Source organism: Amia ocellicauda, chromosome 5, assembly GCF_036373705.1.
Source record: "Amia ocellicauda isolate fAmiCal2 chromosome 5, fAmiCal2.hap1, whole genome shotgun sequence".
Lineage (NCBI taxonomy): Eukaryota > Metazoa > Chordata > Actinopteri > Amiiformes > Amiidae > Amia > Amia ocellicauda.
In genome coordinates, this window is record NC_089854.1 from 31,665,398 (window position 1) to 31,683,191 (window position 17,794).

The following is a 17,794-nucleotide window of genomic DNA, read 5'->3' on the forward strand; positions in this document are numbered from 1 at the left end:
TGGTTTGGAACTTCAATCAAGCTTTAACAAATGCTTTGTGACCAAACATATTATCTGGACACTTTGGAAATAGTTCTACATTTTGCTGGTGTATGTTTATCAGTGAAGAAGCTACTGAGGCTCTACTGCCCATTTATAACGAGCAGGACACACCATATACCATACTGCTAGTCACTCTAGTTGGTTAATGACTGATCATATCGAGATAATAATAAATATTACTGCCCATGCACTGTCAAGTTCTGTCATACAACAATATCTCTAGACAAACATAAGCACCCAATGCGACTAAGCAACAATAAACTAAAGGCTGCATAGTACTGAAGAATGTATTTGTTGGCACAGTACAGAGTAGACAATTCCAATCAGAAAAGTTGTTTTTAAATTGAGTTTTGCATGGACAACTATGGTTAATTGGTAGCAGAATGGAACTGATTGGGATTTGTTAAGAAGCTTTTGCAATCAAACAAGATGTTCTCATAAAATAGGGATGTTTTTTTTCTTGTTATCTTGGGAGTGTAGTGGAACTGATCAAAGCAGGTATATTTTCAAATTAAAGAAAAGGGTGTGACATTTTCCCTTTTGACCAATAGAAGGTTTTGACAAGGGGCATCTTATGGTTGGGTATTCTCTTATTTTTAATTCAGATGGCACAGGCACGATAAAGTGTGTGCATAGATACTGTGATAACGTTCTAGACAGTGGCTTAGTACTTAATTAAATTAAGGTAATAACCTATAAAAAATTAAACCAAGGCAGCACACTTTCGACCCAGCCCCAGTGCTCCCATTAAGATGATAAAAGTGCTGCTTACACAAGAACAAGGTAAAATAATTCCATTTGAGCCAAGCAGAAAGCTAAGCACAACAAGAATCCATGTAACACAAAATCAATACGGCACAGTGTTGGAGACCTTTTGCGTCTCTTCAGTGACAGCCTTGTTACAATGAGCTTTTAGCAATTAAAGCTGGGCTATAACTTCAGTGAAAATATGACCTCATTTAATCACTGCCTTTGCGGAGGCCAAAAGCTGAAAAAAATAATCAGTTTTCAACGAAAAAACTAATAAATGAGAAAAACAAATAAAAAAACAGACCAAGATTAAAAAGAAAATAAAACTCTTATCTACAATATCAAACCAATTTCCGTAAAATGTATTTCTTCCATTAAGTCCCCAGCTCATGAAATACTTTCCTTTGTTAGTAATCAGCATCCCAAATCCAGTTAATCTGTCAAAGGGTCATTTTCAGTAATTGTAAGACCTTAACGTGGCTTAATGTGGCCTGCAGCTTAAATTCAATCACTGGCACCCTTATTAAAAGCAGTGTGTCTTGAGAAAAAGACCCCCTTCCAAACATCACCTGTTTGCTTTCTCACTAATAACATTCGATAACTGTCACCACGGGCAAATTGCTGCCTTTGTTAACATCTATACATGTAGCACTTTCCAATTGTACCTCAAGACCACCAAGTCTCACCATGCCTTTTCTTGCTCTATGGACTGTATATCTATATTGGTTTTGTTGTACCTTTGTCCTTGCTTGAGTTAGCCGAGTTACAGAATGAGTACAGAATACACAGAATGATGCCAAGTCTCTTTCAGTGTAACATCTTCTCAAACTTAAAGCTTATTTGTCTAGAGCACTTGCCATTGCTTTGACCTGTCAAAATCCACAGAACTTAGAAGGCTTAGAAGAGGAGTCATAATACTGATATGAACAGGGCATTACAACATCCTTCAAGTGTGGCCAAAGACAGCAGCATCGATGTAGTAAGCCTAAAGACTGAGAGGGAATGCCAGGGCTGCAGTTTAAGGGGCCATATGTGTTGAGAGTGGCTATTGGAAAATATATGTAATCCAGATGGCTCCTCATCTCAAAAGATATATTAAGCAGTGGCTCAGAATCAATTATAGATAAGAGCAGCAAACTCCTTGCGCTGTAGACAAACAGCCACTGCAGTGCAAGGGCGTGTGGCTGGGAGAGAGGCGGGCTTGTCACCCGCGCTGAGCCAGCTGCTTCCCTTCCTCTTTCTGCCTCTCCGCTGCTCATGACAGTTGGTCCCGACTCCAAATGACGCTCTGCTCTCCAAGTTGGATTCAATTAGCCTGTTTAAAATTGGACGACATCATGTATATATATATTTTATGTTGGTGTATTTTAGTTCTACCTAAATATTCCTGCCATAATCAACACCAAAAGCACAAGTTCATTCTTGGGAAGCAGCAGCAGCCAAGTAGAGGTATGATTAGTCTATATATATAGAAACCAATCAGTGAATTCACTTATCTTATTCACTGAGGTGTATGTTTTAATTTAATTGCCAATTAATGACTATTAAAAGTAACTGATGTGTTACCAAGACAACATTTATTGTCTGAAACTAAAACTACTTCTGCTACTAAAATAATACTTGTTATTATCATTTAAATAAATATAAATAAATACCCCCGCCTCAACCAGTTAATAATATAATGTCCATTACTTTGGGAAAAATATTAAGTAAGTTCATTTTTAGTTAATTTTGTAATTCATGATTAGATGTAGCTAAACTCGGTTAGTAAAGACTAATTTAAAATAAATGTGCTTGCATTCAAATCTGACATCTTTCTTTTTATTCTTTTTTTCCTTGGCATTTTTGTTACTGTACACAACTTGCTGGGAAACAATACTGAGAGGTCTTGCTACCTTGAATCCCCCATCTGTCATTTCAGCTGTGTGCCTTAACAAATGGTTAGTCTAAATATATACAGATCCTAGCAGTGCTGATATCAGTGAACCTCCATAGTAGAATATTTTCTGTGATACTCTGTCTTTATTTAAAAATGTTATATTTATTTTTAAATCTAGCTGTACAGCCAGTTTTGAGTAATCGTGCCCTTCCCCTGATGGAAACACAGATGGACCTAGTGTGAATTAGGGATTGGAATGAAAATAGAGGCTGGCATCAATTTTGTGTTCATAATGTACTGCTTAATTGGGTGATTGACACGAAAGCAAGTTGGAGTTTGGTATCACAAACGTCCACATACAGAACAACAGATATAGCCTACAGTGTCACTCACATGGAAATCTACAGGACTAATACAAGATGCTGTACAGCACAAACTACACTCACCTAAAGGATTATTAGGAACACCTGTTCAATTTCTCATTAATGCAATTATCTAACCAACCAATCACATGGCAGTTGCTTCAATGCATTTAGGGGTGTGGTCCTGGTCAAGACAATCTCCTGAACTCCAAACTGAATGTCTGAATGGGAAAGAAAGGTGATTTAAGCAATTTTGAGCGTGGCATGGTTGTTGGTGCCAGACGGGCCGGTCTGAGTATTTCACAATCTGCTCAGTTACTGGGATTTTCACGCACAACCATTTCTAGGGTTTACAAAGAATGGTGTGAAAAGGGAAAAACATCCAGTATGCGGCAGTCCTGTGGGTGAAAATGCCTCGTTGATGCTAGAGGTCAGAGGAGAATTGGCCGACTGATTCAAGCTGATAGAAGAGCAACTTTGACTGAAATAACCACTCGTTACAACCGAGGTATGCAGCAAAGCATTTGTGAAGCCACAACACGTACAACCTTGAGGCGGATGGGCTACAACAGCAGAAGACCCCACCGGGTACCACTCATCTCCACTACAAATAGGAAAAAGAGGCTACAATTTGCACAAGCTCACTAAAATTGGACAGTTGAAGACTGGAAAAATGTTGCCTGGTCTGATGAGTCTCGATTTCTGTTGAGACATTCAGATGGTAGAGTCCGAATTTGGCGTAAACAGAATGAGAACATGGATCCATCATGCCTTGTTACCACTGTGCAGGCTGGTGGTGGTGGTGTAATGGTGTGGGGGATGTTTTCTTGGCACACTTTAGGCCCCTTAGTGCCAATTGGGCATCGTTTAAATGCCACGGCCTACCTGAGCATTGTTTCTGACCATGTCCATCCCTTTATGACCACCATGTACCCATCCTCTGATGGCTACTTCCAGCAGGAAAATGCACCATGTCACAAAGGTCGAATCATTTCAAATTGGTTTCTTGAACATGACAATGAGTTCACTGTACTAAACTGGCCCCCACAGTCACCAGATCTCAACCCAATAGAGCATCTTTGGGATGTGGTGGAACGAGAGCTTCGTGCCCTGGATGTGCATCCCACAAATCTCCATCAACTGCAAGATGCTATCCTAACAATATGGGCCAACATTTCTAAAGAATGCTTTCAGCACCTTGTTGAATCAATGCCACGTAGAATTAAGGCAGTTCTGAAGGCGAAAGGGGGTCAAACACAGTAATAGTATGGTGTTCCTAATAATCCTTTAGGTGAGTGTATATTTTTGAGCAATATGTGATCTGCCACAAAAGCATTTAAACATGCACAGCTTGTGCAGTGAAAACGCACAGGGAACTGTTGAGATGTGTTCTGTACTCACAGGCACATTTTCATATTCTCATTTTGAAAATAGCATGTGAAAGTACCAACAGTTCAAAATGGGAAACAAACATGTCAGAGCTGAGTGGTAATTTTGTCTGAATTCATATGGAATCACTGGCTTTTTAAAGCAGGTTTCTCTAAAACTTTGCACCGTAAGACACAGTAAGACTCAATTTTATGCCTTTAGCAAGTCAGATGTACAAAAAATGTACAATCTGGCAAACTACACATCTGAAAAATGACAGCTTGTGTAACATAAAATAATAATAATAATAATAATAATAATAATAATAATAATAATAATAATAATAATAATACAATTGTAAATCAGTCATCCAGAGAGGAAAAACAGTCCACTGAGCCACATTGATCAATAACAGTAATGAACTAAAGGAATTATACTACTAGTAATCTCCACACTCCCACACTCTGACAGCAATGGGCTCTACATGAAGAGAGATTTTTAATCAAACCCCTGGATCATGTTTTGCCTTGGGGACTGTGAGGATAAGGGTTTATAATATACATTTATTAACAAGTGTCTTTCGACAGCAGTATGATGTTAAATCAGAATGGAAGGTCCAGGAAAAAATCATAACTCTTTAAAACCTACTTCATCTCAAGGAAACTGTCTCCTTCCATATATCTATGTGTTAGGCAGAAATATCATGCATAGTCTTCAGATTATCAATACGTGTAACATTCTGTAGTGCTCCGTTCATTGTTTTTTTTCTAATGCATCCCCAGAGAGCTGCACGTTTTGTAAATGTATAGTACATGTCTACCCAGATAAATTGCTACATCCAGGTATTCATGCACTGAATCCAAGATATGTTTGACTGCCCGTGAGTTGCTGCAGAACAGTTTCTTAAAAGAAAAAAGTTACAATCATAAACTAGACACGTATGTACATTAGTTAGCAGGTAGTACAAGTATCAGTGCATTAGTGCATAATCATGAATGGTATCACGTTACATTTATTATGTACTAATTTTACAGCAAAATACCTGCGTGTGTAAACCTATACATTGTCAAGTTAAATTAAATTAAATTATAAAACAATAACTAACAATTAACAACAAAATGAATCTGTATATTGACTTCTTTACAGATTTAAATTATGAACTTGCTTAAACATCAGAACACACTAAATATATGCTAAGAAATAATAAAACCAAAAACAACTCTATAAGATGGCTCGTCTGCTTCCCCATACCGTCAATGTTTATACATAGTTCTGCCAGCCAGAGGCAAAAAATATTGTATTCTGTAATCTGGTACAAAATTGATCAAAACAACATGGCCTATATTTTATGGGTTAGAGACTGTCCAAAATACTTAACCTTAGGCCTTACTCTTCAAGCACTATAGCCCTTCATTTCTCGTTTTCCATTTTCAAGACTGCATTTATCTCTCTAGGGGGCACAAACCAATGCCTAGTAAGAGTATATAGCTACAAAAAACTTATTTTCAGTTTTGATCAGGACTGGCTGGAAACGTACCTGCCACGCTCAGACTCGAATGTGGACTTATTTCCTATTTGCAGTCTCTGAAGTGAAAAAATTAGTTGTGCCAAATGACCTCTAAGCTGTAGCTCATATCAAATGTTATGGAACAGGACTTTTAACAGCACTGTTGAGGTTGTGTGCCTATTGACATAATGTCCTTTATTAATAATCATATTATTATTATTGTAGGCTAAGCTTAGAAAGGTAACAATTGGAAGGAAGCCTTTTTATTTTGGTAAATCAATCCTGGAACATCATCCAGAGAGTCAGTTTAATCAACCAGACAGGATAGTTCATCCCAGACTCGCAGTTAAAGTATTACTACAGTGTACAGGTTTGCAATATATTTTCAGTAAAAGTAAAGTTAGAAGAAGCATAATGCTTTCAAACAGTCCTACAGCCATACTAATCAGGTAACATTTAAGACACCACTACATAGTTTTTGGTGAAGACCCTCACATCAAAATGTGTGATAGCTCACACTGTTGTGTTCCAGTCTCTTGCTGAGAGGCAGTGGTCAATGTACAGTGGGGGAAAACAGTATTTGATCCCCTGCTGATTTTGTACGTTTGCCCACTGACAAAGAAATGATCAGTCTATAATTTTAATGGTCGGTGTATTTTAACAGTGAGAGACAGAATAACAACAAAAAAATCAAGAAAAACGCATTTCAAAAAAGTTATAAATTGATTTGCATGTTAATGAGGGAAATAAGTATTTGACCCCTTCGACTTAGTACTTGGTGGCAAAACCCTTGTTGGCAATCACAGAGGTCAGACGTTTCTTGTAGTTGGCCACCAGGTTTGCACACATCTCTGGAGGGATTTTGTCCCACTCCTCTTTGCAGATCCTCTCCAAGTCATTAAGGTTTCGAGGCTGACGTTTGGCAACTCGAACCTTCAGCTCCCTCCACAGATTTTCTATGGGATTAAGGTCTGCAGACTGGCTAGGCCACTCCAGGACCTTAATGTGCTTCTTCTTGAGCCACTCCTTTGTTGCCTTGGCTGTGTGTTTTGGGTCATTGTCATGCTGGAATACCCATCCACGACCCATTTTCAATGCCCTGGCTGAGGGAAGGAGGTTCTCACCCAAGATTTGACGGTACATGGCCCCATCCATCTTCCCTTTGATGCGGTGCAGTTGACCTGTCCCCTTAGCAGAAAAACACCCCCAAAGCATCATGTTTCCACCTCCATGTTTGACGGTGGGGATGGTGTTCTTGGGGTCATTCCACCTCCTCCAAACACGGCGAGTTGAGTTGATGCCAAAGAGCTCGATTTTGGTCTCATCTGACCACAACACTTTCACCCAGTTCTCCTCTGAATCATTCAGATGTACAAGCCCGTCTGAAGTTTGCCAATGAACATGTGCTTTCTTGAGCAGGGGGACCTTGCAGGCGCTGCAGGATTTCAGTCCTTCATGGCGTAGTGTGTTACCAATTGTTTTCTTGGTGACTATAGTCCCAGCTGCCTTGAGATCATTAACAAGATCCTCCCGTGTAGTTCTGGGCTGATTCCTCACCGTTCTCATGATCATTGAAACTCCACGAGGTGAGATCTTGCATGGAGCCCCAGACCGAGGGAGACTGACAGTTATTTTGTGTTTCTTCCATTTGCGAATAATTGCACCAACTGTTGTCACCTTCTCACCAAGCTGCTTGGCGATGGTCTTGTAGCCCATTCCAGCCTTGTGTAGGTCTACAGTCTTGTCCCTGACATCCTTGGACAGCTCTTTGGTCTTGGCCATGGTGGAGAGTTTGGAATCTGATTGATTGATTGCTTCTGTGGACAGGTGTCTTTTATACAGGTCCCTTTAAGAGAGTGCTCCTAATCTCAGCTCGTTACCTGTATAAAAGACACCTGGGAGCCAGAAATCTTGCTGATTGATAGGGGATCAAATACTTATTTCCCTCATTAACATGCAAATCAATTTATAACTTTTTTGAAATGCGTTTTTCTGGATTTTTTGGTTGTTGTTCTGTCTCTCACTGTTAAAATACACCTACCATTAAAATTATAGACTGATCATTTCTTTGTCAGTGGGCAAACGTACAAAATCAGCAGGGGATCAAATACTTTTTTCCCCCTCAAAGTAATACTGGAGATCTGCAGCAAGCAACCTAGAGTGCCGATTTAAATGCATTTCAGGAAGAAATGGATTTTGTACAGCAAAGCTTTTGAAGCAGATTAAACATAACCTGCATACATCTTGAGGAAAAAACATGTCACATGGTTCTGAGAATGTAATGGTTGGTGTCAACCACAGAGTCACAATACTGAAATTATGAGGTGACTTGTTTGGAAATGCATGTCAGTTTAGAAAACAACCACAAAAACAAAAAGAAACTAGGAAAAAAATAAAGTTATAGAACCAGGACAGAAGTCTGACTTTAACTGCACGTTTCAGCTCATTCCAATGGGCAAAATGAGTTTCTCCTTAGACTGGATTTGTTTGTTTTATGTTTGCCTTGACTTCTATAATTTTGTTTTTCTCTCAGCCTGTACAGTTCATTAGTTTTTAGGTTGGGGGAAGGTTGGAGGTGATAAATCATGATTGCTCTTTGGATTTCGCTTCGGTGCACTTATTCTTCGCAGCGCAGCACAGTGATAAACTCACTGCTTTTGTTTTTGGAGTGCTTATTGCTGATACTTTGAGACAGGAAGAAAAAATAATTTGTTTTGTATTTACTAAGGGTGTATAAGACACTAGTTGTGCCCTTTCAACCCCCTGGGCCAATTAAGAGAGCATTACAATATAACGAGTACATGTCTGGTTCTTATGTTGAGGCTCAGAGGCATACAGCACAACAAAACACTGTTAATGTAATATAATTGCACTAAATGCAGTTACTAACACAGAAACCGATGTTCAAGTAGATGTGTTATGTATTTTGCTTTGCTTCTGGAGGTCATCTGAAGGAAAGACCCAGTCAAGTAAAATTCAACTATTTACTACTGGATTAGGGTACGTTTTGATCTATATCAAGCCTTGCAGCATCAGAAAGCACACCACCATAAATGGAATTGTCTACTTTAACCATGACATTTTCATGACCAGTAATATAAATACTAGCATTGGTATCTTCACCAGGCAGAATACGCAAGGCCAAACAGAAGTGTTTATAAGTTGCCACAGACAGACACAGGAGAGTACAGGTGAGAGGCAGCCATCTTGTTGTTTTCCTAGTTTCAGACCAGTCCTAGCATTGCTCATTTTGCTTTAACTTTGCCTTAATTGAAGTTACACGTGTCTGTAGTTTGCCTTAATTGAAGTCAATTCAGTACAGCTGCTGAGTTGGTGAAATAGGTTGTAGAAAGGTGATTTAGTCAAGGACTTGCAGGAATTCTGTTGCAGGAGGAGCTAGGTAGGGCCAGTTAGGTGTGAATTGGAGGCAGGTAGACAAAAGCTACTTAAAGCAGCTGTTGAGAAACAGTTGCGCTGTTTCTCGGTGTCAAAAAGTTAAGCAGTTGATTAGGGAACAGGAACCAAGAGACTGAAAAACTGTAACATTTAGAAGCATGTGGCCACTAAAGTGTCAGGTTTGCAGAATGATTGCCTTCCTGGATGAACTCATCCAAGATTTCATTTGTGAACGTTGTCGGCATGTTGAAATCTTAGAGATCAAGGTCTGTGATCTTGAGGCTCAGCTTGTTGATCTGCACTGTATTAGTGACATAGAGGACTTAGTCAATCAGCCCATGAGAGAGATGGTGTGCACGCCAAAACCTAGGAGTGTTGAGACCTTAGAGCAGGACAGCATAGAGAACTGCTGGGTTACAGTAGGTAGAGCTAGAAATGCCCAACAGGTTCCCACTGCTGAACACCGAGTTGGACAGTGACAGCTCAGAGGGTGATGGGAGGGCAGCTGAGCACCAGAGCACCATGGTGCCCACTCCCCCCAGAAGAGGGAGGTAGTTATAGTAGGAGACTCCATTCTTAGAGGCGTAGATCACACAGTGTGTTCTAGTGATAAGGAGACCAGCATGGTATCTTGCCTGCCTGGTGCTCAGGTTGCAGATCTCCCTAAACTAGCAGATGGGCTACTGGCCAAAGCCGGGAGGAATCCATTGGTCATGGTCCACATTGGAACCAATGACATAGGAAAAGGTAGGACAGAGGTTCTGCAACACAGATTTAAAGAGATAGGAAAGAAACTAAAGAGCAGGTCCTCCACTGTAGTTTTCTCCGAAATTCTTCCAGTACCAGGTGCATGGCCAAGGAGACAGGCAGAGATAAGAAAGTTTAACACGTGGTTGAAATCTTGGTGTAGGGAAGAGGGTTTCAGATTTATAGAGCATTGGTCTTTCTTCTGGGATAGATGGGACCTGTACACACCGCAGTGTATGTGCAGAGTAATTGAGAATCTTTTAAACTAGGAACCAGGGGGGCAGGGAGCTCTGACAATGGGAGATGTTCCACTAAGGAAAGAAAACCAAGGGAAAATACTAGTAGGAAAGTCCTGAAATGTCTGTACCTCAATGCCAGGAGAATAAGGAACAAGAAGTTAGACCTAGAAGCCACAGTGCTGGTGTGTGACTATGATGTTGTAGGAGTGACAGAAACATGGCCAACAGAAAATGATGGGGATGAATACAAGTTGAAAGGATACACACAGGAGGGACAGGCAAAATCAAAGAGGTGGTGGGGTAGCATTATATGTAAAAAATGACATTGAGACAGAAGAACTCAAATTAGACCCTAGTAATGAAACAGAATCTTTGTGGTTTAAACTTTTGAATAAAAGATCCGGAGGATTAGTGGTAGGAGTGTGTTACAGACCACCCAACTCAGATATTCAGAAAGATGTTGCATTGTACAATGTAATCAGGACTGCATGTAGCAAGGATGTGGCTGTTGTAATGGGGGATTTCAATTTTCCAAACATAGAATGGGAAAGCCCAATCAGGACTACAGAAGCAGAAATAGAAATGGTTGAGATGGTAAATGACGGCTTTCTAACTCAATTTGTCAGGGAACCAACCAGAGAGAGTGCACGCATTGACTTGATCTTTTCAAATGACCAAGATAGAGTCAGAAGGACACTAGTTAAAGAGCCAATGGCAAACTGTGATCACAATATGGTTAGCTTTGAGGCATTCTTTCAAAAAACAAGGACCAAGTCTAAAACAATGGTCTACAATTTTAGAAAAGGTAACCTTGATATACATATACATATACTTAGATTTTCAGAAAGCTTTTGATAAGGTTCCACACCAAAGACTGATCCTCAAATTGGAAGCTGTACGCATTCAGGGTAATGTAAGTAGATGGATTATGAACTGGTTGATGTATAGGAAACAGAGGGTGTTGATTAGAGGACTCGCTTCTAACTGGAGTGAGGTTGTTAGTGGAGTTCCACAGGGATCAGTACTAGGGCCTTTGCTTTTTCTAATCTATATTAATGACCTGGACTCTGGGATAGTTAGTTAATTTACAGATGATACTAAAATAGGTGGCTCAGCAGATACAATCTCGGCAGCACAGGCTATTCAAAGGGACTTAGATAATATTCAGTTGTGGGCCGACACCTGGCAGATGAAATTCAATGTGGACAAGTGCAAGGTAATACATGCAGGTAACAAAAATATCCATTATAATTACACTATGGGAGGAATAGAACTAGATGAAGTAACGCATGAGAAAGACCTAGGAGTCTATGTGGACTCCTCACTTTCTCCATCCAAGCAATGTGGGGAAGCAATAAAAAAGGCAAACAGGACGTTAGGGTATATTGTCAAAAGTGTAGAATTTAAAACAAGGGCAGTAATGTTCAGACTATACAATGCACTAGTTAGAGCTCATCTGGATACTGTGTACAGTTCTGGGCTCCACACTTCAAGAAAGATATTGCTGCTCTAGAGGCAGTTCAGAGGAGAGCAACCAGACTTATTCCAGGTCTGAAGGGAATGTCCTACTGAGAGACTGAGGGAACTGAACCTTTTCACCCTGGAACAGAGGAGACTACGTGGGGACTTGATCCAAGTGTTCAAAATCATGAAAGGCATCGATCACATCAAACCAGAGGAGCTTTTCCAGATCAGCAGGGACACACGCACCCGGGGACACAAATGGAAATTGGCATTCAAGACTGAAAATAGGAGACACTCCTTCACACAGAGAGTCGTCACAATCTGGCACAAACTCCAACTCCAACAAACAAACTGGTTGAAGCTGAAAATTTGGGAACATTTAAAAATAGAATGGATAAAATCCTTGGATCACTTAGTTATTAATGGACACCAAACGAGCACAATGGGTCGAATGGCTTCCTCTCCTTTGTCAACTTTCTTATGTTCTTATGTTCTTACCAGATATTGTATAGAAATGTGCTCTGTTTTGTACTTAGTGTTGTGACACATGCATTACATCGCAGACAAGACTGCTCATTTTAATATGGTTGGGCTATGTAACTCTGTGGGAACTCTTCTCAATATCTAGTTCTTAAGAGTTCTGAGTAACGATAAACATTGAGTCTCAATTGTGCTGCTATTACATTGTAATTACCTAGTAAATAGTTATACTGCCTGCTAATTGCAATGTAATTATGCATACTTGCCATGTAACTCATGTGGAAATATTCTCAACAGTTTGTGTCACCACAACAGGTATCATTAAAAGTTCAACATAGAGACACAGTTGTCTGGTACCGCATACACCAAGTGTTACCAAGTTCTGTCACATTGAATTTAAATTATGCTCCTTTGATGATGATATACCACTTGAAACCAAATTAAACGCACAGGCTATATTGCTTTCTTAAAGCTTTCTTCCTCATTGCCTGTACCAATGGCAGGGCAGAAAGGAGAAGTGGGATCCCTTATGTTTTTTTTGGGTCACATGAGTTTGCATTGAATTGAATTAACCTGGGCCTTTGAAATACATAATCCCCCTCCTTTCGCACATCTGTCAAGACTGTGCTCATGCTATTATTTTTATCCTGGACCTTGCCTCTCCAGTTACAGTACAAGGATTTCACCCACAGTCACTGTTTCTGTAGCGCCCTCCTCCACAGCCCACTGACTTGGCTGCAAGTTTGCAGTTCAGATTGGCTGTTTGCTGTAATGGTGTCAACGACAAAGGTGATGAGGATTGAAACATTCGTAGCCCATAGGTATAATACCAATAACAGCATCATCAGCTGTCAGTGGAGAATGTATCGCTCGACAGCACTATAATCCTTTTAGTGTGGAACTAGTAGGCATTGTGGTGATTGTATGCCTGTTACTGCAGCTCCCTGGAATTGATTTTACTGTCTAGGCTTTTATTCTGTGCTTGCCACAAAATGTACCAACCAAGGCTATTATTTTGGAACTTATTAAGGAGTGAAACTAAGGTACGTCAAGTACTACAACGTATAATAAATTCACATTCCTGTATACTGTACTTTGTGTTGGCTGTGGGGAGGGAGGAGATGGAGACAACCTGGAAAGAGTGGAGAGAGGAGGATTGCGTGGATCATTATTAAGAACAGCTTTCAGTCTGGCTTATTTGGGCACATTTAAGGAGGCCGAGGAGGGGAAACTCCTGAGCATTAAAACCCAATGACATTGTTTAGAAGGTTGTAGGAGAGGCTGCTTATCCATCGTGGGTGAGCTCCCATTAGCCGTACGAGTAATCTGCCGATGTGTTTTATTCCTGCCTTTGTTTGCCTGTGATTAATTTGTGTTGGATTTGTTTTGGTCAGCCCGGGCTGTCACTCCATCTGTCAGCGCTGTGACATAATGCCAGAGTCCTGCCGCGCCGCCCGGTCCACTCTGGCTCTTGACGTCACCAAGGGAACGTCAAGGAGGCTTTCTTTTTTTTTTTTTTTTTGCTGACTCGCTTCCTGGCACAACTCCAGCACTTTCCTCTGTCAGAGAGCGGACACAGCCATGGACAATGTCTTCACGACTTTCACAGCAGACAAACGGCCTGCACATGGCTCTGAAATCAGAAGACGGCCTCATAAGAGAATTTAACTCAACTTAAATTATTGATGTTGTTTCCAAAATTATGATTTATTCTGGCTCCTGACAATAACTATTCGCCCAACTTAACACACTTAATGTAATCAAGGTCAGTAAGAGATGATTGCTTTCTTTGGTAATGAATTTGAATCTCTTCCTGTGGAACCCTCTGATTGCACTCTGTGTGTGTTTACACGTTTGATTTTACATGGCAGGAAGTGAGCTGGGCTCTATACGTCATTCACTTGCAGACTTTCATGTTCTTAATAATGGTTCACACATGCAGCACTGTTCCACATCAAATCCTGTAACCATACTGGGCACACCTGAGCAAGCAAGTTATGCTACGGACTCGTCACTTTCTCATCTGTGTATGGTTCCACGGAAGGCATCTGAGAGATAGGGCTGTGCTGAATTTGTCCCTGGCTCATCAGGGAAAGATGTGGCCTCCGCTATGCAGGCATTGGATTTTAATAGGGTTTGAGAGAAATTTTCAGAGAAGGAATGAAATGATTAAAGGCATTTGGGAGACAATCAATTTTGAATAATAAATTAATAAAACATTCCTCTCCTCATAAAATCCCTTCAGATATTTAGATGTTGCTAGAAACATGAATATTCTTCATCCTTATAACTGACTTACACAACACTTAGGCAGGTATGTCAAACTTCTAGACCATTTTTACGTTGAACAAAAGCCCTTAGGAAGCCAATGTGACATATATTTCACAGAGGTCAAGTAAATTGGGAAATTAAACTGAAGTAAGGAGCCAGGTCCCTTTTCCATTAGGGAGTAACGTCCGCCTTCCCTCCATCTCTGCAGTTTCGTCGGCCACACAGAGCCCTACACCAAACTGTGCTGTAAAGGCTTCTGCATCGACATCCTGAAGAAGCTCTCCCGCACCATCAAGTTCTCCTACGACCTGTACCTGGTCACCAACGGCAAGCACGGCAAGAAGGTGCGCGGGATCTGGAATGGGATGATCGGAGAGGTGAGTGGACCGGTCGTGGGTTGGTGTTGCTCAATAGAGACCGGTGGACCGCCTCACTGAGAAACTGCAGATCTTTCACGCTGTGGGGTTGACTAATTCTCGAACACGAATGGAGGGAGATATCAAATCTACTGTGCAGTTTATAATCATTGCTTTAAAGCTCACCAATCAAACAATGTGCTACATGGTATTTCAAAAAAATATTTCAGTACAGTATAAGTTTTGTATTTTATTTAGTTTTTGGGGTGGGGGCTCATAATGCTTTTCAAATCACCCTTGTATAATGATATCTGCAACGAGTGAGAAATGAAGTGTTAAGGTTAACAAAAGAAACAGAATATAATACAATTAGCAGGGAGGTGGAAGATGTTTCACTGAGTTAACGATCGGCAAGCGAGAGGGACGCACCGGAGTGGAAATGGAATGCAATAAACTACATGTCCTTGTAAATAATCTTCCCCTTAATATTAATAGATTTTTCTTTAACCACTACAATGGGGGGGTTATAACATCAGTTCCGACATTCGAGTCCGAGACACTGGGAAATAATTCTGCTCAATGAGGCGTTTACTGCAGGATGACAAAGAGGGACTTGGTGCAGTACTCGTGCCGTAGCTGTAAATTTGGATCTGCAGCAATGATAAATATCAGAAAACCACCTCAGACATGATATTGATAAGAGAAAAAAAAAAAAAAGGAGTTGGGCCTGAAACAGTCTTACTGCTTTAAATGGGATCTTTGTCCACTGCAATAAAACTGTCAATCACACTACCAATGACCTCAGTCTTAGGCTTATTAGTTTCACATTTAGTCTCCTTTTTATAACCTTCACACGAGTGAGATGGGAGGATGTGAGAAAGAACCACTAAGAGTCCTGTGCGGTATGGGTTTACATAACCCTGCTATTACTTATAAATGAACACATTAATAGGTAAGGTAAGGCAATTGAGTGAGCCTAGCTGAGGTTAACTACATGGGTTATTGCATGATTAGGTCTATTAATTTATTACTTTTTATAAAAGGGATGATTTTTCTTTTTTCTTTCACTTAAGTTTCTAGTACTAATGTGTGTGTGTTCCCCTTGACTATGTATGGTGCCATTCTAAGTACGTATCAAACCCGCAGCTCTTTTCCCTGCACGCTGCTGTCCTTCCCATTCACTATCTGTGAAGCAGATGCATCAGGCCAGTGCCTTATCCAACAATTACAAACTGCATGTACCCCTCAAGGAAGGACACACTGCACAAGGTCCACAGGGGGAATTACAAGCTCCCTTCACAGGGCTCCCTAAGGACTGGAGAACCCAGGGGACTAACTCTTCCAGATCAGCTGGGAAGTTTATTAAAACTCTGCCAGCACCGCCTATAGACACTGTTCCTGTTCATTTGCTCTTTGTCTGTTTATGTATTTATAGAACATTTTTTTCTGAAACATTTGACTAACCTGCTTTGAATATCTACAACAGTATGCAATGAAGTGATTCCTATTAAGACTTTTAAAGAGGAAAAAAATAAAGTAAACTCGGCACAAGACCCCTCATAGTGAAATTAATAATAATGGAAGCAACACATACAAACAGGGACTCAAAAACATGCTAGGGTAAAAAGTCAAACAAGATTAAATGAGTGTAGCAGTGTGTCTAGCTGGTATTACATCTGAGCCTTGAGACTTGATTTTATGAACTGAATATACAGTTTATATTTCCAAGGTTTTCTTCCACTGAAACCATACAACATTTAGTTTTGTAATTATTAGTTTGGCTCATGACACGACAACTCCATCTTAACTGCAGTCAAAGCTAGAAGGCACTGGAAAAATACAAAATACCAAAGATTGATAGCTCTGGTTTAGACCTCTAGCATCATGCCCAAGGGCCTGTTTTTTCAAATCTTATTAAGAACAGTTTATTCAAGTTACTGCAACGTACTTTAAATTGATCTTCTCATTTAAAACAGTTGCATCCCCCCTACCACCCCACCCCATAAGTGACATTAATTAATTTTAAAAACTGCAAAATGTCATGAATGCAATGGATTGAATTAAACAGCTGCTCTGACTCATCAGTAAAGCGATCACGAACAGTCAAAGCAGAACCTTAACTTGTTTTTAATCTGGCTCTTTCAGAATAAGGTACACATGCACACCTGCTTTTTTTCTGCGATGGCGTTAACAATCAGGATGGGTGTCATCCATCTCTTTTCAGGTGTTCTACAAGCGGGCTGACATGGCCATTGGTTCCCTGACCATTAATGAGGAGCGCTCAGAGATCATTGACTTCTCCGTGCCCTTCGTGGAGACCGGTATCAGTGTTATGGTGGCCAGAAGCAATGGCACCGTGTCACCTTCTGCCTTCCTAGGTAGGATTCCACCTATCAATCCAACCATCACTCAATATGTCAAGTCAAGTACAATCAAGTACAATGGGGAATAGTAAATACAGGGTACAGTAGTAGACTACTAATAAATATTTCAGTTCAGATTACATTTAAGTAATTTCATAAGAAAAAGGTAGACTTTATAACATGCAGGTTTCATGTTCTACATTTCACTGTTTATATTGCTTTATTTTTTTCTCTGGACTTGCCTTAATGACTTATGACATCACGTGTCATTTTTAAAGAGAACTTTGGGTTTTGGTGATTTTTTCCTGAAAGAGGAGGTTCCAATCTATACCTCCAAAACAACCCTCTGAACAATACAATTACAGTTAAGGATTTTGTTACCTTTTATTTTGCCTTTAGTTTTAAAGATATTAGATATTAGATACCTAGATTTCAAAGAGCACTTGTTTTTTGAGATACAATGTCTTATTTAATTTTTTTATTTTTTAATATAATTATTTAGGTGAACAGCCAGGTCAAGGACAAGGACTCGGATCAAGGCATTTTAAATTTAAATTGCCCTGGATATGG

General features: G+C 40.1%; 1 protein-coding gene across 1 annotated transcript in view; it reads left to right on the forward strand.

Moving 5' to 3' along the window:
• Positions 1–17,794, forward strand: part of grin2cb (glutamate receptor, ionotropic, N-methyl D-aspartate 2Cb) — an 84,842-nt gene that overhangs the window by 53,983 nt on the left and 13,065 nt on the right. Inside the window, exons 6-7 of the mRNA XM_066704781.1 lie at positions 14,714–14,882; positions 17,086–17,239. Of these exons, the coding sequence (XP_066560878.1) occupies positions 14,714–14,882; positions 17,086–17,239 (323 nt within the window). The remainder of the gene's footprint in view (positions 1–14,713; positions 14,883–17,085; positions 17,240–17,794) is intronic.